General features: G+C 38.3%; 2 protein-coding genes across 4 annotated transcripts in view; one reads left to right on the top strand and one right to left on the bottom strand.

Annotated features, from left to right (window-relative positions):
• The first annotated feature begins 400 nt into the window (after positions 1-400).
• Positions 401-20,642, top strand: part of LOC133528275 (ubiquinone biosynthesis monooxygenase COQ6, mitochondrial) — a 29,718-nt gene continuing 9,476 nt past the window's right edge. The window contains exons 1-3 of the mRNA XM_061865589.1: positions 401-771; positions 1,626-1,816; positions 2,555-2,803. Coding sequence (XP_061721573.1) covers positions 585-771; positions 1,626-1,816; positions 2,555-2,803 — 627 coding nt within the window. The 5' untranslated portion in view covers positions 401-584. The remainder of the gene's footprint in view (positions 772-1,625; positions 1,817-2,554; positions 2,804-20,642) is intronic.
• LOC133528272 (transient receptor potential channel pyrexia) lies at positions 4,573-20,607 on the bottom strand. 3 transcript variants are annotated; one of them, XM_061865581.1, is made up of 14 exons: positions 19,937-20,607; positions 14,582-14,744; positions 13,176-13,389; positions 12,549-12,705; positions 11,922-12,056; positions 11,315-11,543; positions 10,772-11,017; positions 10,166-10,395; positions 9,740-9,878; positions 9,035-9,228; positions 8,318-8,474; positions 7,054-7,349; positions 5,756-5,956; positions 4,573-5,271 (listed from the first exon to the last, which is right to left on the bottom strand). In XM_061865581.1, the coding sequence occupies exons 1-14, from the start codon at positions 19,970-19,972 to the stop codon at positions 4,867-4,869; spliced, it is 2,802 nt and encodes a 933-aa protein (XP_061721565.1). In that variant the 5' UTR covers positions 19,973-20,607; the 3' UTR covers positions 4,573-4,866. The 3 variants fall into 3 exon arrangements, with proteins under 3 accessions (XP_061721565.1, XP_061721564.1, XP_061721566.1); XM_061865580.1 differs by lacking the exon at positions 19,937-20,607 and adding an exon at positions 15,501-18,684; XM_061865582.1 differs by lacking the exons at positions 4,573-5,271; positions 5,756-5,956; positions 19,937-20,607 and adding exons at positions 5,963-6,328; positions 15,501-18,684.

Genomic DNA, 20,642 nt, shown 5'->3' with positions numbered 1-20,642 from the left:
CGACGAGTTGACTGCCGATGAAGAATTTGAATCTCGCTCCTTTTTCTAGTGACAAAGTGGTTGTCCCAGAGTATATTTAGCAATAGATGCTTTTCTTTAAATTTAAGTAGGGAACAAAGAGAATATAATCACTAGAAAGGAACATAAAAGCTATAACAAACAGGCGTACTGCACGTTGGTCCGGTCCGAGGCCTGTTCGATCTAGTGGATGGAAGTCCTCCTTACGTTCGTTAAGGACGCACCTATACGTGGGAGCGAGACAGAGATATGCTGACCGGACCAAATTCGCAGTCCGGTATGTTAAGTCCGACTGTTAAGGCTTTTAATTTGGACATACATATCAAAGAGCATGATTATATGCTACATATGGCAACTTAAAAGTAATGTCAATGTCATTGTCAACTGTCATGAATTAAAAATAAATAATAACCTAAATTTATGAAAAAATACAATTCCGCGTATAATAGTCGAGTTAATTTTATAATTAAATAAATCTTACATACCGTATAACACTAATAAATTGATAACTCTACAAAGTGGAATCAGCGTCCTATTTGAGTGTATAGTCCAAAATTCACATTAAAATGTTGCTTCCAAAGAACATTCACCGGAATTTTATTCTACCTATAAAAATGAACAAATGTTCGAGATTGATAGTTTGTAGTCGTAATTTAAATACAGATTCGAATGCGCAACATAAAATCAAAGACAAATACGATGTTATTGTTGCCGGCGGCGGAATGGTTGGATGCACTATGGCTTGCGCTTTAGGTAAGTGGAGAATTATAAAAAACTATTTAAGTTTGCTATATTAACAACATTGCCATGGATGTTTTGCTTATAAGTATCAGCCTATTAAGCATACTAAATGGTCATACCCATTTCACGGCAATAAGTTTAAAATTTAAGATGATTTATTGAAACCTTCTACTGCCTCTTTAATTACCAACCAATTTATCTTCCAATCTGGCTACAGGCCTCCTCTCATTGTACCAGAGTTTGTTTGAGCTTTAGTGTCTTCACATAAGGCAATAGCATTTTTGGTTGAGAAGACTGTCTTAAGGGAAGAACTCTCATATATTGTATATCCTCGTGCCACCCACCATACAAAATCATAGCTAAAGAAGTTTGAATGTAGTGTAGTGTTCATACATTTTACGAGATAAATGAATTGCTACTTTATTCGTTTTTAATGAAGGTACACATTCTATCAAAACAGAGGGTACATCCTCATGTACATGGTACATTGGGCAGCATGACGATATGTATGTCACTCAGAAAAAAAATGAAGAGCTTTGCTCCTTCCGCTCTACCAACATTCTTCAAGTGGAGTATGTGTACATTTTTTTTTAATATACCACATCAGTGATATACAAACATACCTGCCTGATGGTAAGCAGTCACCGTAGCTTATGGGCGCCTGCAACTCCAGAGGTCTTATATGCATGAGTTAGACGGGACAAAAGAACTTATAGACAGTCTTACCTGATGGATGGTCTGCTCCACATTGTTTTTACCTTTTTAATATCTTTGCATGCATGCAAGTGTCCTTAAAATTTCATATCATAGCTTTCATAATTTAGCAATCAGAATACCAGTTGCAGTAATAATTAATATGATTTCAGGAAAGAACTCCATACTTTCAAATTTAAAAGTGCTGTTACTGGAGGGCAGTCCCAGTCCGCGGTTTAATCTAAAGCCGGAATATAGCAACCGGGTAGTGGCCTTGAGTCAGAACACAAAGACTTTGATGACCTCTCTTAAGGCCTGGAGACATGTGGAGGATATGCGTCTGCAGCCTGTACGACATATGCAAGTGAGAGTAAAGTTTTTCTGAATTAGGATTTCTTAAAAACCCTAAAATTTTATCTGACGTCTTTGTCTGCCTAGAGAGCTTTTGTTTTGTCAGATTTTTAAGATGTACTGTGGTTTAGGGTTTATTCAACAAGTATGGTTATTGATCATTGTTTAAGTTAATAGGGGGATATTATGAAAAACTATGCGTAGGGGGCACCTCTAGCACATACTGAAGGCCAACTGTGAAACATGAATATTGAAGTTATCAGTCTCTCTATCACTCTTGCGTATTCAAGCGATAAAGAGGCAGATAACGGAACTACGATTTTCGCGTTTCGCAGTAGGCCTCTGTAAACAAACCGCCTTGATGCATTAATGTCGTAGTGAAAACTTCTCAAAAAACTGTTTAAGGCATAGTATATTATATATATATTATAGGACATTATTACACAAATTGACTAAGTCCCACAGTAAGCTCAATAAGGCTTGTGTTGAGGGTACTTAGACAACGATATATATAATATATAAATATTTACAAATACTTAAATATATAGAAAACACCCATGACTCATTAGTATGTATTTACTCTATGGCTTAGAATATGTAACAGTGCTGCTCTCTGGTGGCAGAACATTGCAGTAAAATTCCCTATTGTCGCAGCAAATCTTAATAGTAGTCTGGTCAAGAAAAGAAGAAAGGAAATAACTTTTTGCTTCTGAATTCCTGCAGATTAATCAAAATTTTTAATTTCTTTTAGGTATGGGATGCCTGCTCTGATGCCTTGATTACATTCAGCAGTTCCGAGATCTTAGATGATGATGTGGCATACATAGTAGAAAATGATGTGTTACAACATGCTGTAAACACTGAACTGGCTTCTCCTGAAGTGAAGAATGTAGACATAGTATATGGAGCCAAAATCTCCGGGTATGAGTTAGCTAAAAACAATAAAATGGATAGCTTGGTGACAATGGAGAATGGAGATTGTTATTCCTGCAAATTATTGGTAAGTTTTTCAAGTAATTTTTAATAAGTCATCATCTTTCGACACATGATTAAAACTTTTAGAACGCCATTTGACTTTGATCCTTATTCTTTCACTGATATGTCTTAAAATGGTTAAATATCAAAGAGTGGCGCCATCTTACCAAGCACAACCTTAAGGTTATGGGCCTTTGATCTATTAGATGGCGCCACTTTTTGATATTTAACAATTTTAACACATATCAGTAAATAAGGATCAAAGTCAAATGGCGCTCTAAAAGTTGTAAACATGTTTCGAAAGATAGCAGTAAATTTATTGCAGCTTCTAAGTTTTCTTTGACAATCCACCTCTATTTCAAATTCTCTTTGATAAGTGTGGCTGCAGCAAGTGTTGCTAGCATAAATGCAAGTAGCAACTCAAAATAAACACTAATCAATGTGTAAACAGAATAAGGTTAAGCCACACATAACCATGTGTACGGGTATAGTACTGACGTACTTAGCTAAGAGTACTTTATTATTGTGTTATCATTAGAATATGCTCATCAAAATTCTAGTAAATTCAAACAATGGCTAACAAGATCTGTAGGCGTAATATTATTATTATTTGTATGTCTTTCCCATTACGGAACAATGGTGTTCCGGACCTTTGGGAGGCGTGCGCGGAGCCGAAGCCAACACGTAGCGTGAGCGGCTCAGGGTGTGGAGAGGTGTGCGCCGCTTTCTACTCAGTGGCTGTAAACAGCCACTGTGCCAACTCGCGTCTTATGCATATTTCACTTCCACCCTGCGAGCAGCTCTGACACCCCACTCTGGACGGCCGGTAAAGGCAAGCCAGAGGTGAGAGTCCTGCGGCCCCTGCTCAGTGTTCACTCCAGCCGGCCAATGAAGGCAAGCCGGAGAGAGGGGCCTGGCCGACTCGGGGGTATGGGACCCAAGGGACGTCACTTCCCATTCAGCTCGCCACAAGCTGCCCTGGGGGCTTATTATTATTATTTGTAAAGCAGGCAGGCAGTGAAAAAACTGATAATGCCTGTATCCAAAGCCATCAATAAAGTTTTCAGTTATTTGCATTGTGCGCATCTAATTTATTCTTAAACTCATTGACACTTTGGGTCGATACTAATCCTCTGGGAGTTTGTTCCAAGCTTTGACCACTCTGTTGCTAAAGAAGTGTCTATGAGGATTGTTGTAGGACCTGCGAGACACCAGCTTATACTGATGACCTCTCAGACGGTTGTTGTTGTTGTGCTCTAGCATCTTATGAAAATCTTTGAGGTCATAGTGTTGTGTTAGTATTTTGTATGTCTCAATCAGGTCTCCACGTTCTCTGCGCTCTAATATGGATGGTGTTATCTACTACTTTTTAACTACTTGAAATATACAGATACCAGTGTGACCATCATGTCCATGCCTAAGTTTCTTTTTTGTAAAAAAATAAAACTTCTTACTATTCCTTTAACTAAGTTTTTGGCAAACATTTTATTTTTGTTACAAGCTTTTATCACTGACTGTACTTTTTTTTAGACAGGCGACTAATACTCATCGAGCTAATTCTAAAAACCCCAAACACAATTAGGTTGCGTTGTTTTATCACAGTTCCTATGGCCACCTCCTGTCTCCGTAATCGGATCAGCTCGTTGGTACCATAATATTGCATTGTCACCCGAGTTACATATGCATGCAAAATTTCAGCTCAATCGGAAACCGGGAAGTGGATCAAATTTAACTTGCAAGATTTGATTACAGATCTACAGACAGACAACGGGACAGGTGAAACTAAATAAAAGCTTGTAAAAAACAAATTTTATTCAAATAAGTAGTAAGAAATATCAATTACTATTACGAGATAACTAACTTAACGCAAATAATAAGTCAAAATTGTATTTTGCAAGAAAATAATGTATACTATGTATATAATAGTAGTATACTGTGATTTCCTATTAGCACAATAACAATTAAAGTGCTGGCCTTATTATATGGTTATCTGCGTCTATGACTAGATAGTCTATAACTCACTCTGAGTAATCCAAATGAATAGAACACAATGAATATCAAATTATTAATTATTATACAAACATTTTTTTAGGGTGTTGAATAATCCTTATCATCTAATCTCTTCTCAATTGTACTTAATCTGAAATCTGTAGTTTCAACCAACTTATTAATTTTCTTGGTCAACTCGGCCAACTGAGTTTTTATATCAACCATACATATTTCCTGTATTGCACCTATATTCATTGACATGGGCCTATTTCTATTATCTGAACTAGAAGTTGTTCTTTTTCTTCTTTCTACGTTCTGTCCCTCGGATGAATATCTGTCATAGAGGTTGCTTTTTCTTTTGTTGAACTGCTGAGGTTTTTCTGTTTCCATCTCCTCTTTGCATTTTATTCGACATTCGTAGTTGTTGTTTTTCCGTATGCTCCGCTTGGTGACTTTACGGCTGGCGACCATTTTGTAAATTGATGATATTAGTTCCTTTGGAATCTGAAAGAGATTTAATGAATATTAATAAATAAAATATTATAGGACATTCTTACACAGATTGACTACACCCTACAGTAAGCTCAAAAAGGTTGTGGGTACTCAGACAACGACACCCATGACGAGGAACAAATATCTGTGCTCATCCTACAAATAAATGCCCTTACCGGGATTCGAACCCGGGACCATCGGCTTCATAGGAAGGGTTACTACGGATTAGGCCAGACCGGTCGTCAATGACTGCTTTGTTGAGGTTTTACTTACTTTGTTAAGTTTGCATAGTTACCTAAAATAATAATGCTTCTAGACTTGCAAGAAATGGAGGTATCAGTACAGGTATAAAATTCCATATTTTTTTCAGTCCAGTGAATATCTGCACCCCACTCTTCCAGAACCACAAGCTGAAGTGGCATGATAAGACTATACGCGCGATCTTTACAGTAGGACGCACCGATCATTTTATTACGAGTAGATATCGTAAACTTACTCTACTCTCTCGAGGATCATTAGGCCTTATATTCAACGTCCTCGTATACTGCGAGGCCGTGAGTAAGGCCCCAAACCGCAAAAGCAGTATTAATTGCTTTGGCGCCCATGAGAGCAGCGAACTGAATAGCATACTCTCGAGGTAGCCCACCAGTTGCGTCGTGCGCACTAGTCGATCTAAACCGGCGGATACTTGTAAAGCCTGAAATAAAATTTAGGGGGAAAGTTATAAATCAATTTGAAAAGAAGATTAAGAAATAGATGATTATTTAATTTTATTCTAAAAACAAGGAGTGGCAGTGCCGATCCCTAAGAAGTTAATTAATGAATGTTTGCTTCGCACGTCACTATGCGCGCTACCCATTAGCTATGGCTTAATGTCATGGAAAACTCATAAATGCAGTAAACACGGTAAATTAGAAGAATGTAGTAATTGTGTAATATCTACAACCTCGTTCTTTAGTTCGATCTACCTGTCTTAAACCGAAAAAAAGGCCTGTATTTCGCGCCGGCACAGACGAACTGCAACCCGACTGCACCCGTCCGTATCGTCCCCGAGATTAGGGTGGTCCAACTTTGTGTGGAGAAAAAAAAGTATAATAAATGTTATTTCTACACGGCTCCCTTTATTCTGTTATGAAATAGTAATGCCAAATTTGAACTTATTTGCTAATGATTAGGGGTCGCTAGGAAGCGCTGGTGGCCTAGCGGTAAGAGCGTGCGACTTGCAATCCGGAGGTCGCGGGTTCAAACCCGGCTCGTACCAATGAGTTTTTCGGAACTTATGTACGAAATATTATTTGATATTTACCAGTCGCTTTTCGGTGAAGGAAAACATCGTGAGGAAACCGGACTAATCCCAACAAGGCTTAGTTTACCCTCTGGGTTGGGAGGTCAGATGGCAGTCGCTTTCGTAAAAACTAGTGCCTACGCCAAATCTTGGGATTAGTTGTCAAGCGGACCCCAGGCTCCCTTGAGCCGTGGCAAAAATGCCGGGACAACGCGAGGAAGAAGAAGAGATTCTAAAAACAAGGAGTAATGGTCAGAGTAACTTCGTATATTGGAAGGGTTTTTCGGCGTGCACATTATCGAGTCTATAGCCGCCATATCGAGTTAATAGAAACAAAACCTAGCTTATGTTCTACATCCTCAGGTTTTAAAGAACCGATAGACACCTCAACCAACGAGATTAGGTTTGAGGTCGTTTTTGATCGCTTGATGAGCAGTAGATGACTTTCTAAAGAAAACTACAGGCGGCGATAAGAGCTTGTATCCATTTTTTTTCCCAACGTATCTTACCTGTATATCACTGACCGCCAAACCAACCAACAGATTAGTCAAAATAACGGTCACAAGTAGCACAAAAATCAGAAACATTCCATGCGCCGTGAGCGGATACTGTATCTGCGAGTTCGTACAGTTATTATAGAATATATCCTCATACTCCAGCTCTCCTGACATCATCATGACGGTCTTTACTAAGCCTGCTGGTAGTTGGAACGCTGGGTAGTTGCTGAATAGCACGCTGAAGGCCAGACCGAAGGCGATTAAGAGACAGCTGTACGCCATTAGGAACATTGCGAAGTTTACGGTCACTGAAAAAATATAGCTGTTATTTTGCTGTCATAAATTACAATTAAAATTAGGGCAATGACGAGTAATTATTATAGACTTCTCCCATTTGTGTTAATTCGAACAAGTATAATTCATCTGGAAAGCGTCAGTTTAGTAATATTTAGATCTGGGTAACTTTGAGAGTTCCGTAGGAGACGGTATATGCGATGGTTAATGCGTCTGAGGTTGTGTGTTTCTTCATACGAATGATAGTTTCCGATTACCTCCAAAACGGTCTGTAATCCAAAGCGATTTGGAAGCGGTTTTTTTTTGCGGAAATCTTGGCTCCATAAGAAAGTGTAGTTGCTTTTACCGGAGAAGCACAACTTAGTATCTTATACCTTTAAACGAGCAATTCTTGTATATATATATTTCTGTGATCTCGGAAACGGCTCTAACGATTTCGCTGAAATTTGGTATATGGGGGTTTTTAGGGGTATACAATCTATCTAGATTAGTCTTATGTTTGGGAAAACGCGTGTTTTCGAGTTTTCATGCGTTTTTCTTTCGACGCAGAATATGGTCGCTAATTTCGTGTTGCCGGCCACTGTCCGTCTGGTCCAGCGGGTTAAGACGCGGACTGCTAAACGAGTGTTACGGGTTCGAATCTCGCCCGGTGACTATTGTTTTTTTTTATATATGTTCAAGTTTATATATAATTTTTTAATTTTTATTATTTTACACAAGTTTAATTTAGTAAAAAAAATGATTTATGTAATAAGAGAAATCGATAATAGATGGCGTTACTCTGTGACAAGTGCTATAAGGTTAAAATCGATTGTAAATAATAATAATTGTCAGTTCACATTTTAATTTTAAGTTTATGTAGATTATCACCACCATATTACAATAAATAGTTATAACCGAGCAAAGCTCGGTCGCCCAGGTACTGGAGATTAAAAGTCATTATTACTAACTCATCTTCAATATTTACGTAGGCACTACGTACCGGTCGTAAACATCTGAACATAAAGGCCGAAAGTTGGGAATCGGCCAATGATCATCATTAACTCCAACCAACAAAAGAATATCGTTACGGCGGCGACGTCGTGCTGCCAATCTGACGTGTGGAGTTGCGATGTCCCCGTTTTCTCCCATATGGGTATCTGGAATAATTTCATCAATTATACTGTAGTATAAAAATATTCTTAAAGTAAGGTTTATGAATAATTAATCTTTAAAATCTGGGAATAACATTTTTCTGACTTAACGGTTAATATTGAAACGTCTTAATTAGACCATTTCAGGGCGAATTTTCGAGATTATTTTTCTTACCAGAGTATGTAATAACATTGGTCAAATGTAGTCTCTCAGCATCAGTACCATATTTTACTTACATAGAAATTTTAACCTAAGCACTATTCCTTATAACAATATATCATGCTATAAAGTACAGTAAAAGCTGAAATTACCATGAAACCCTCAGTGTTGCAGGGTACATTACCTACTAATTTATCGTTATATTATTATAGGTACTATCTGGCAACGAAATTGACGACCGAGGTCATATCACTATCTCTCTCACTCTTGCCATGACCACGTAAGCATGAATGAGAAATTTTAAGACTCCGGTCGTCAGTTTGTTGGGGGGATAATATAATGTTTGTTTTTTCTTTGGATTTTGTATGTAGGTATTTTAATAGACTTATTTCATATCATAACTTACAGTGCTTAAGAAAACTCCCAACACAATGGTAGATTGCAACCAGTTCTCCCATTGGCGAATATACGCGTTCCAATCCAAGCATGCTTGGAAGATCTCCTTGCATAAGAAGCCTAGGTTTAGTAATATTATTAGGTATTGTAGCGGGCTGAGAGACGACGATACGTCGCAAGTCACTTCTTCGCAGAGGTAAATTACTGAAACAGGGTTTTTAATTGAGTAAATATTATAATTCCTTAACATAAAATGGTATTACCTTATTTATTAGCTCGGGTTCAATCTGTTATATGTAGACTTAAATCGACCGGGATATAAACCGTGATTACCTTTTATATTGTTTTTGAGCTCCCGATATTTCGAGGCAGTTACACGCATCTTGTTCATGGGTAACTGGATGGTGGGTGTCAAAGTCAATAAGTCAAGTCAGAGTTGATCGGTCGAGTTTTAAGTCTAGTGAAACTAACCGTGATTTTTACTAAAAACTGTTACTGTTATAGGTATTTGAAATAATCAGTATAGTATACTAGGGAAATGGTATTGTTTTATTGTCCCAGGTTTTTCGCCATAGTTTTATGCTTGTTTTGATTAGGGTTTTTACATTTTTCCCTCGAGACCTCCTCTCAGTCGGAAATCTTTTGGCAATAGTTCCTGCATAACGGGCATAAATACCTATATTTATTTACCAACACGACTTTAAATTGTACTTACGAAGTATATAAACGCTGTACATAGTGATGAACAAGGCATGACAAAGGAAGCTTAGAACGAAAAACTTTCTTATCCTTCTCCATTTGAGGAACAGGAACGTCTCGGCTACCGGATGCTTGAGGACATCTTTACGGCCCACCTGAAATTTATAAGTTTATAAATATACCGTTACGCATAACTAAAAATAATCTAAACCTCTTTCCAGATTAACTAAAATATCAACTCAAAGCACGATTCAGGGTAGAATTGAATTAACGACCTGGAAAAGCTAAAAATATCTAGAATTCATTCAAAAGCATAAATGGCTAAATAAGCACACAGTTAAAGCTGTTGAAAGCTTCTGTGGCTCGCTAAACCGACATATTGCGCGGGCTGGGTTATCTACCCCAATAAAAGAGGCCTAAAGTCAATAATCAGCTTATCTACCTCAATAAACGCCAGCAGCAACTCGGCCTCTCCGCGGCTCAAATTCGGCACGAGAGGCCTAAAGTCAATAGTCAGCTCGCAGTCTACATCTCCTAATTCGTGCTCGCTCATGTGAACAGCGTCGTCGAACTTGCACAGGTAGCGGGGTACGACATCCGGAACGCGGCGCACGACGAAGGATAGGGCGGATACGCCACCGTTTGTGCGAAGGGTTAGATCGCCTCCGTAGTCTGAAACGTGAACAAAAATTTACAATATAATTCATCATCAATTCATCAGTTGAGTTGTTCTATCATATCCAGGTTTTTTTAAGCAGCAGCATCAGAAACCCTGATATGGCAAACATTAGCCTAAAAAGTTTAAAAGTAATCGCCAGTGAAGTGAAAGTTACGGGAGTCTGTTAGATGAGGATCACAATGGACCGATTCGATAATTATGGCGCTATTTGTTAGACGCATATGTCTATTGCATTGCCTATTGAACGTCTTCTCACATGGGGCCCCTTAGACGATGGAACCTTGGAGGAGCGTTCGGCCATCGGCGTATGCATCACGTTGCAGCACATCTTTCGGTTGATATGATAAAAGAAAACATAGAAAAAATTACCTAATAACAACAACACACACGCCGAAAACTCATTCAACGCCGCTATATGTAGCGGAGTGTATCCAAACTCGTCCGGCGCGTTTGGGTCCGCACCGAACGTCAGTAATACCCTCGCCACGTCGCACGCCCTAGCGCCTCTGACGATGGAGCCGTGGAGGGGCGTTCGGCCGTCCACGTCTTTGGCGTTGACATCGGCTCGCCGACCGACTAGGAGTTCGACCACCTCTACAGATTGAGCTAAGGCAGCTAAAAATAAAAATCATCATTACTTATGACAAAAATGTTAACACATCCATTCCAAAGGGTCTTAGATACAGTCTAAATACTAATGACGTTCGTTTTATTATATGGCAATACAAATACGTTTATTTCATTACTTTTTACAGACAATACCAGACAAGGAACCCTTTAGCAAGACCATCTTTAAGCCCACCCAAAATTCATTCCTCCAAAAGCTCCTCTCACGTCGGCATACGACCTACATTTTCATAGTCTTCATACTTCTGAGCCTACGGACGATGTCACACTTCAATCAAAACATACCTAAATGAAGCGGTGTTTGCTCTCTATAATTAGGACAGTCAATCCTCGCATTATGATCCAGCAGTAACCTAGCACACTCTGCATGCCCGTCTTCAGCTGCGAGGTGTAACGCTGTAGATCTCATCTGTCCAAACGCTGCTCTCACATCGGCTCCTGCATCTAGGAGTAGCTTCATGCATTTGGCGGAGCCTAGTGACGCTGCTACGTGGAGTGGTGTTTCTGTGAATACCTAGAAAATAATATTTAGAAGCCCGATTAACGTACACTCAAGGGGAATAAAACCGAGTCATCGTAGAAATTCTAAACTGACACCCAATATGATTCTTAGAAATATGACATGACTGATTTCGGTTTCGACATTCAGTTCAACAGTAGAAATTAAACATAATTTCCTCACATTGCAAGTTTCCTACATGACACATACACACATGACAAATTTGTTTAACATCAAACACTCTTGTTTACATATACACGATTATCCATGCCTACCTGCGGAGTGTTACAACAACAAGCCGACCACGCCCGATGCGTCACTTAGTACGGCGTAGTGCAGTGGCGATCGGTCACTCAGACCTGCGTTTACAAATACACGATGATCCAGACCTACCTGTGGAGTGTCAGGACAGGCGCCGGCTTCCAACAACAAGCCGACCACGTCCGGTGCGTCACTCAGTACTGCGTAGTGTAGTGGCGATCGATCACTTAGGCCTGCGTTTACGTCGGCTCCGTTTTCCAATAAAATCTGAAAAATGTAATATTCAATGACTTCCTAATCAACAATGGAAAAGAAAAAACTAAGTGTTCACAGTGTAGGTACTGATATGAAACGCCTATCGAAACTGAAATAATGTATGAAAAAAATATTCATGTGACATTTCGTACTATCTGTCATCCCGATACATTTTCTCTTTTCGTTTGGCCCTCTGATCTGCCTAATGGCACTATTCACGGTAATGTTATGAAAGCAACGCTCGCATAACTATTTCATAGAACAATATGAAACGCGCACTGAGAGAATCATGCACGTTTGAGAGACGCTTTCCAGATAGATTTTCGTACAATGATCCGCCTGTTGCTGTTTTATCTCTCTTGCACGCCCATAATTATATTGCTGTCTCGCCCGTGATGCCGGTTGTCACTGTAAGAGTTTGACAGCAATATAATAAAATTATGAGCGTGCAATAAAGATAGCAACAGGCGGGTCAATGAACAAGATTTTTTAATAAAATTGTACCTTAACACAAGCCAAACTTTTTGCACTCGCTGCACAATGTAGTGGTGTAGCTTTTCCATCGTCAAAACAGTCCCATCTGTTAGGGTCTGCGTGGTGTTCCAGCAATAGTTGAACACATTCTTCACTGGCCACTAAACAGCTCAAATGTAGACAGGTCCTGAAAAAAGTTAGTGATATTTTTAACAGACGTCCAAACGTAAGGAGGGAAAGGAAATGTTTATTTGAAATGGGGGGACTGACTAATCCTTCTTGCATATGTGCAAGTGTGACAGAGAGACATTATTATAGCGTTTCGTTCGCTATGGCGCAAACGATTGGCAACTTGGCTAGGCCCCCTGAACCCCTGATGCTTATTATCACTTTAGAATTAATATATAATTGGATTAGGATTTTGTAGGATATATTTTAGGCTACAATAGAAGTCCAGACGCTGCATAAATCATCTGTCAAGATGTTAAAGGCCTAATGATGACGAAAATAGGAAATTCGTAATGAGTTTGCGATAAATTAAAATACGACCGAAGGGAGTGTTTTGAATCGACACAAATAGGTTCGTAATGTGCTAATTATCGCACTAGTGCGGTAAAGTAGCTTCGTATGTACTGTAAAATATGTATATTGATTTACCTGCCATCATCATCAGCCCAGTTCGGATCGATTCCGATCTTCAGCAACCTCGCCAGCAGGGAGCTCCGCCCCAACCAGCACGTCCACAACGCGGCCGTCTTCCTCTCCTCAGGCTGCGACGCTAATTCCAACACTTGGTCGTACTGCCCTACTTCAATGAGAGCGTATAATGTGTCAGCATGTGGGAGTTGTCGTAACACGTACTGTATTCTCTCTGAAATATAAATATAGTAACAATAAATCCGCGAGAAGAAATAAAACTATTATTGGGTACCAATGAAAAGATTGGTCAAATAGTCATATTGATTTCTCGAGTATCTCAAAGAGTCAAAAAACACCATGTTATTTATTTTTTTGCTTTATTACAAATTAAGACTTATAGGAGTCGTAGGTGAGATCAACAATGAAACATATGGTCATTTTTTAATTACCATATATTGCACTACATACTCAAAAATTCAACAACAAACAAAAAACCTATAGGTGCAGGCGTGCGCGCCGTCGATGTTATATCAGATATGCTATAGTGTATTTCTTTTGGTATTTAACAAAATGGAAACAAACGACAATATGGTACATATTTTTAGGCAACAATATTTGAGTCAATTAATTTAACTCAATGTGACTAACTTACAGAAGTTTTACTACGTAATATTAATTTACTATATTTACATATAGTAAATTGTTACCAATGAAGCTGCTAAAATTGTGCAATTTTGCTAATAGGAATATTATGTATATGGGGATCAAATTTGATTTATCGATAGGAATTTAGTTTTGTAATATTTGGTATTAAATGGCCCTATAATAATTATTTTTTAAGCATTAGAACGAAGATACGCGATCTTGCCGTGTCTTTTTATTGGAAAACACATTTGAGAAATAATTCACGGGGTCACAATTATAAATCATATACGATCATTTACATTATTTTACTACTAACCTAACCTAAAACGGACGAATTCTTTAGACATTTGAGGGAAGTAGTTCAAAACTAGACATAGTAAAAAAATCGGTTGAAGCCAGCACGATAGGGGACGGATCAAGGCAGTTTTTTATTTTGTTAGTTAACTAATAAATGTTTTAGGTACCTAAAAATGTAAGTAACACATTGTTTTCATTTATTTAACTACTTTCTCGAGTTCTCGAGGCATTGAATTTTTTTCCGCGCCTCGTCAAAGCACAAATTTCTGGAGATTTCTCGCCTCGAGAATTCTCGAGCAGTATCCACCAAATGACCCTACTGGAACTGACCCATATCCTTTCGCCCAAGTCTTCTGGCAAACTCTTTGCTCGAGATCCAGCTCGATTCCAGGCCAATCAAGTCCTCTATCACCTCGTCCATTACACAGTATCGTGAACATTAAGGAAGCGTTTCAAGATAAAGATAGTGTATCCAATGTTACCTATAGGCCAGATGTCCCTACTGGGTTTGACCCTTATCCTCTCGCCCAGATCTATGCCCCTCGCTGACTCATCGCTAGAAATGTAGCCAGCCTCCAAGTCGTCCGAGTCCTCTGTCACCTGGTCCACGCCCACGCACCATCGCGCACTGCCTTGACGGAATACCTGATCAAATGAATTTATTAGTATGTATACTAAACAAGGCAGGTGTTCTTATGAAAAAAAAATTAAGAGAATGATGAAAGTTTGGCTGTGTAAGAAATTTTTCTACACTGTGGGCGAGTTCCTTAATACTCATACTCATACTTTTATTTTATTTATAATATTATTTGCATGTAATTAGGCTAGTTAAATAATATTTGTATGCCAGTTTGTAGGCACAATGTGGAGATCATTTGAATGTTCATATTGTAAATAGTTTTAAGACCTCTTTGCAAACCCACTATTGACATATAAATAATCAATCAATCAATCAAAAAGAAATACTGTAGAACACCTAGAAAGCTCCTTGTTTATTTAATATTCATATTTATTTTACTAAAAAGGATCTTTATGTTAAAAGTTAAAGGCGGAAACATTGTGTTTGGGATTAGGCAAATGGGATCACTAATCACGTCAAAAAATAGAATTACGTTTTATATAAAAATTCAATCTTTTATTTTGCACAGGCCTTAGCGGCTCCTTCACATGACTGAATGTATTGGTGCTTTAGTTATACTCTTAGGTAATAAAAAAACGTCTTCAAATATGTTTGACACGAATAAAGTCACACATTTGTCGTCATCGATACACAACTGAACAAATAAACGCTTTATCTATCTATCTATCTATCCATCTATCTAACTGCCATACGCCACTACTCACACTATGCTTGGTAATAATATATAACGACAAGTTATGTACACAGTGACAAAATCCAACCTTATCTTTAAACGACTTTCTTTTTTTCTTTGGCGCGTTTCTGGACGTCATCTCGCGACTGATCGAAGCGCGCCTGTGTTAATACTGAAGCTTTCATCTCTCGCGCATGCCGAGCCAATATTATCATATTTCGGGAAAGACCTACTTCTGTTTATTGTCTTTTCTTAAAATCAACCTATTCCCTTTCAGCAGTGTTTGCGAAAAATCGTAATGCTTTCAACTGTCTAGAACTGAGATTTATAATTGTCTATCAGCAGGTCTGAAATAAACCTACAACGAAAACATTTAAAAAATATAAAAAATCACTTTTATTAGTTTTTAGTTATAGTAACAAATAGTTTTGTGTTTAATGAATGTCGCATGTCTCGGTATCGTCTGCCCGTGATACTATTTATATCAAATTCCCTACATACTTAATGGCGCCCAATATAATGCAAGAGTCCCCAATATTTTGACTGTTTCGACAGCCAATTCATTCGATGTTGTAAAGTTCGCGATGTTACACGATTATAACATTCGGTTAGGCAATATTCGATAAGATTTCCTAAGCCGCTCCAATAATATGTGTTAAATCACATCTATTTATAAATAAGTGTGGAATGATGGTTATGAGGTAACCCATTAATCTAAGGAAACAATCCGGAATGCTATAGCAGCGTAAGTGCGAAAAATGTACAGTCATTTTATATTTTGTGAAGAAATATTTTAACATTATCTTAAGAATTATGGCTTCCCATGTACTCGTATAAAACGAAAGTAAAACTGAACCTAAGATCTCGGTGGTTTTTAAGTGTCTGAAAAAACATTTTAAGATTAGGAGTATTATATTAATCTCTTCCAGTTTAGATTAAATTAACCTGTCCGTCAGTCCGTGAAAATTTTAGTGGCATACCATATTAGAAAAGATATTTCGAACTTAGGTATAAAGCGACACGTCAGTGAGACATTCAGTTTCTAGCATGGTATGTAAAAAATACCAAATGGTCTCCGGATTGCCCTATGGGATGGGCAAATCGGCCTATGCGATGTGCATCCGGCCATGTAAAATAAGTAGTTCCAGAGATAGTCAGCGATGCGACAGACAGACAGATTACCCTTTTGGTACGGAACCCTAAAAAGATGATGCTAAAACAAAAGAGCCTGCTCCATATTCTTAGATCGATAACATAAACATTACTACCCATCTATCTCTCACCTTGCATTATAATTGGTGCTGCGTGCTAACCATATCCACCTATTTTGTACTTTATTACATGGGAACAATGGTATACAACTGAATGAATAAGAATAGAATAAAAATATATTTATTGTAAAAACCTACATACAGCGCCACTTTAGTTACAAAAAAGAACTTGCTCACTAGACACTTAAAACTAAAAATAGATAGCACGACAGCAATAGAAAAGGAGTAACTAACTATAAAAGAAATATTGGCGCTGCTATAGTGGCGACAAAAAGACACCACTCAGCATATGCTTTGGTAATAAATACCACAGCAGTGGTCTTCTCTAGAGCCCCGGGTGGTGGGAGCGAAAGAGTTTTCAAATGCACATATGGCGGTAATTCTGAGCGCGGTAGTGTGTGGTCCCGTGAGGGTTTAAGTAATTCGCAGCTATAAAGTAAACAATGCAAGCTAGAATGTTGCATGGCTGAATTCAAACTGCAATAGTGGAAGCTATCAAATTCCAGCTAAATTTACAGCTTATTCAACAGTTAAAATAGAAATCAGCCTATTCATGGGACCTATATGTATGTGTAACGTCAAACCAATTTAGTATCGCATTATAGCACCTAATAGTTAGTAGTCAGTTGAAACATATGTCGGATATTTACTTTATTCAATGTCGCTTTTAATATCCGTACCAATAGAACCGCCAGCTGCAAACATTAACTGACAAAAATTTCTAGGTATGTTAGGTACCTAATACCTGAGTATCAATTAATACCTATATCCAAGTATTATATCGCAGGAAAGCAGCAGAATTGCAATTTCCGTCTTCTTTTCTCTAGTACATACAAACCGCAAAGTCCGCAAACTTGCAGAAGTTTGCGAATATAATCACAAAAATGTATCACAAGAAACTGTACAGTTGCCATCATATATACCGGAGCGGCCAAGGTGCTCACATATATCTGAACACGCCTTTATTGTCAAGGCGCAGATATTTTTGAGCAACTCGGCAGCTCCGATATTATCTGATGGGTGATGATGACTGACGACTGTACCTATAGGTTACTGATTGTGTAGTTTTCGTAGAAAACATGAATATGTCGACAGTGACACAGGATTGTAACTAATATACTGCAGTTTTCTCACAACTCGTAGCCAAGAATCTGACTCAATTGCATTAATTCTCGGAAGTTATGTTTGATTTTCCTTGGAAATTATTTGATTCGGGAATGTGTTCCAGTCACCTATGTAATACGGCCACTTATACTACTTCAAAGTCTAGTAATTCAGAATCATACCTTCAATAATATAGGTACCATCCACGAATACATTGACCGCTTTACCTATACGACTCCGTCACACCACTAACTACAGTTTAATTGAACATTGTACCTTATATCTTTTCAATAAGGTTTACAAATGCTTAGTTAATTGTTCTTATGTTGCCGATGGTACGTAACTCATTACTCATTAGATTTAATTAGACAGTCCTCAATACTTGGAACTATACGGACATTTTATTCAAATACCTATACCACTTGCTGGTTAAGGAAAACACCCTGAGGAAACCTGAATACTGTGCCAAGGAATTAAAATTAATCTTCCATCCTATTCCTGTTCGACCATGCCTGGCCGCCTGTGTGTCATATACAATCGCCATGAGATATATCGCAGCTGCCAAGGTGCTCACAATAATCACAATATCTGAACACGCCTGTTCAGATATTTTTGAGCACCTCGGCCGCTCCGATATATCTTATGACTGTACCTAATGGTTAATCATTTGATTGAGTTACCAGTATCTTCAGCTCTCTCACTTTAAACCTAGTTTGCTAAACTTTGGTATGTAAGTTATAACCTTTACTTACGGTCCTTATGGAAGCGACAGCCGTCTGACCTCTCAACTCCAAAGGGTAAGACATCGCCAGAGACACGTTCTTTGTAGGTACATCATTCACACAGTTAAATGACAATTCGTAATTGTGTTATTTCCAAGATCGACCAACGATCATTTAAGAGTGTTGCTGTTAGTACAGCAGGTACACCGACTTGCATTGCAGGCTAGGTTGACTTTGGCCCAAAGATGGTAGTAGGGCCCCATACAACCATTTATTAGCCTATCGCAATACGCTACTTACATTAGCGTACCATCGCCAATACAATTGTCTGATCATTCGTGAATCGTATTGCAACGAATTAAGGTCTATCAATAAACAGTTGAGCGTGTTGCTGTTAGTATCGAAGTGTTTATGTTAAGAAAGGTAACGTCTATTTTAGCGATTGTTTAGACACACGTCGGACTGACGCGGATCGTGCGTGGATACCCTTTACACGATAAAGGTTTGGCCACACCACCAACATTACGATATCATACTGTAATGTTATTGGTTTATTGTAAGAAGGATGTGTCGAAACTTCCAAAGTAAAGTAACTAGGCATATTTGGCCTCAATTGTATTATTATCGGCGTTTCAGTTTGATTTTGTATGTTCTCTATCATAAGTACTCGATTATATAGGGAAGCATCAAGCAATTACTCCTACTTTTTCCAAGTTCTCAACATCATCGAATTTAAACTGTCGATGTTGGAAGTCACACTAAAGGTACTCGCGCACGCGGCTATCGTGAACGCTAATACTCGTGCACTATTAGTGCTTGAAAATGGGGACCTAGGCTCTCCGAAACATGTCGCTCAAGTGATTAAAAATACGTGTATAAACTGTAAAATTAGGTTAAAGTTCTGAACATATTATTCTTGAATTATCTTCCTCTTGAAACCTTTATAGCATTTATATTAGACTAAGCAGGGTAGCGAGTAATACTGGACACTGGACAGCGTGGATTTCTCTGAATACATTCTTATATTTCTACGGCTATGTAGACCTGCCTTTACAAGACCTAGCTTTTAAAAATCTTTGTGCTGTCAAATTGATAAATAACTGGTGTATATTCAGTTGCCTTTGAAGTGTTACAAATAAATAACATCATCAACCTGTATCTAACTATAAGTGCTACTGCTGGGCAGAAGCGTCTCATGGAAGACAGGCACTGGCGTATAGAAAAAAATATAGGCTGAATGAGTGGTATTCATTTATTACCTACTTAACTGCGCAGAAAATGGACATCTATGACTTATAGATGCTGTTTTCAGCAGTTGTGATCAAGTTTCTAGCCTTATAGTGATTTTTAAGCAGCATACCTCCATAATAGGTACTTAGTCTTCGTTATATTTTCAAGTTGGAGTTATCACCACAGATTCTACTTACCGGCTGTATGTTATCCAAAACTGTCTCGCACAACATGATTTATGTTTAACTTCAATCATAACACACTCATACGTCTAAAGTCGGACTCTTCAAATTTCTCCCGGCAACTTTTAAATATCCGCGGTAAATCTTCATTGGCCTAATTTATCCACGCCCCAAATCGGGGCCAAGTGGCCGGATATTGTCGAACGCCGACAAATTAGCCAGATTTTTCTTAGAACTCCTACACTTGACGTGAGGCAACCAAAACAATAACACACCCGTTCAAGAATATTATATGTTTAGAGCCTATAAAACCGCAAAAACCCTCTTAAAATACTGGCCAGTTATTTTAGTTTGCCGTTCGATTTTTAAATTTGAAAACAACCGTTTGAAACTGCCTATCGATGTATCGATTGAACACCGTTCCCTAGGAGCTCTCCCGCGGTACTGCAGCGGGTTCTCTAAATCTTACACCGATTCAAAACAAATAAACTTTGCCGAAATAATAGTCGACATCGGATGAAAGGCACATGTTTTGTGAAATTGTTACACAGGTCCGTGATTCCCCACGATTGTTACGTTAATTGCGTTAACCGTTTAGACACGGATTATAATTGCCTTTTAGGGAAATTTTACTCTTACTTAGTTTAAGAACTAGAAAAGTATGAGTGTCGTATATATAACTCTTCTTCTATCATTATACAAATAATTATCGAACATTATA

This window comes from Cydia pomonella, chromosome 19 (genome assembly GCF_033807575.1).
Source record: "Cydia pomonella isolate Wapato2018A chromosome 19, ilCydPomo1, whole genome shotgun sequence".
Taxonomy (NCBI): Eukaryota; Metazoa; Arthropoda; class Insecta; order Lepidoptera; family Tortricidae; genus Cydia; species Cydia pomonella.
Note: the sequence above shows the minus strand (reverse complement) of the source record. Positions and strands in the feature narration are given on the sequence as shown.

Excerpts from the sequence above, each read along its gene's own strand:
- LOC133528272 (XM_061865580.1), bottom strand. The coding sequence starts at position 15,551 with ATGACGTCCAGAAACGCGCCAAAGAAAAAAAGAAAGTCGTTTAAAGAT. Across the intron at positions 14,745-15,500 it reads GAAAGTCGTTTAAAGATAAG|GTATTCCGTCAAGGCAGTGC; the intron begins GTTGGATTTTGT and ends TCATTTGATCAG. Across the intron at positions 9,879-10,165 it reads TGCTGCTGGCGTTTATTGAG|GTGGGCCGTAAAGATGTCCT; the intron begins GTAGATAAGCTG and ends TATAAATTTCAG.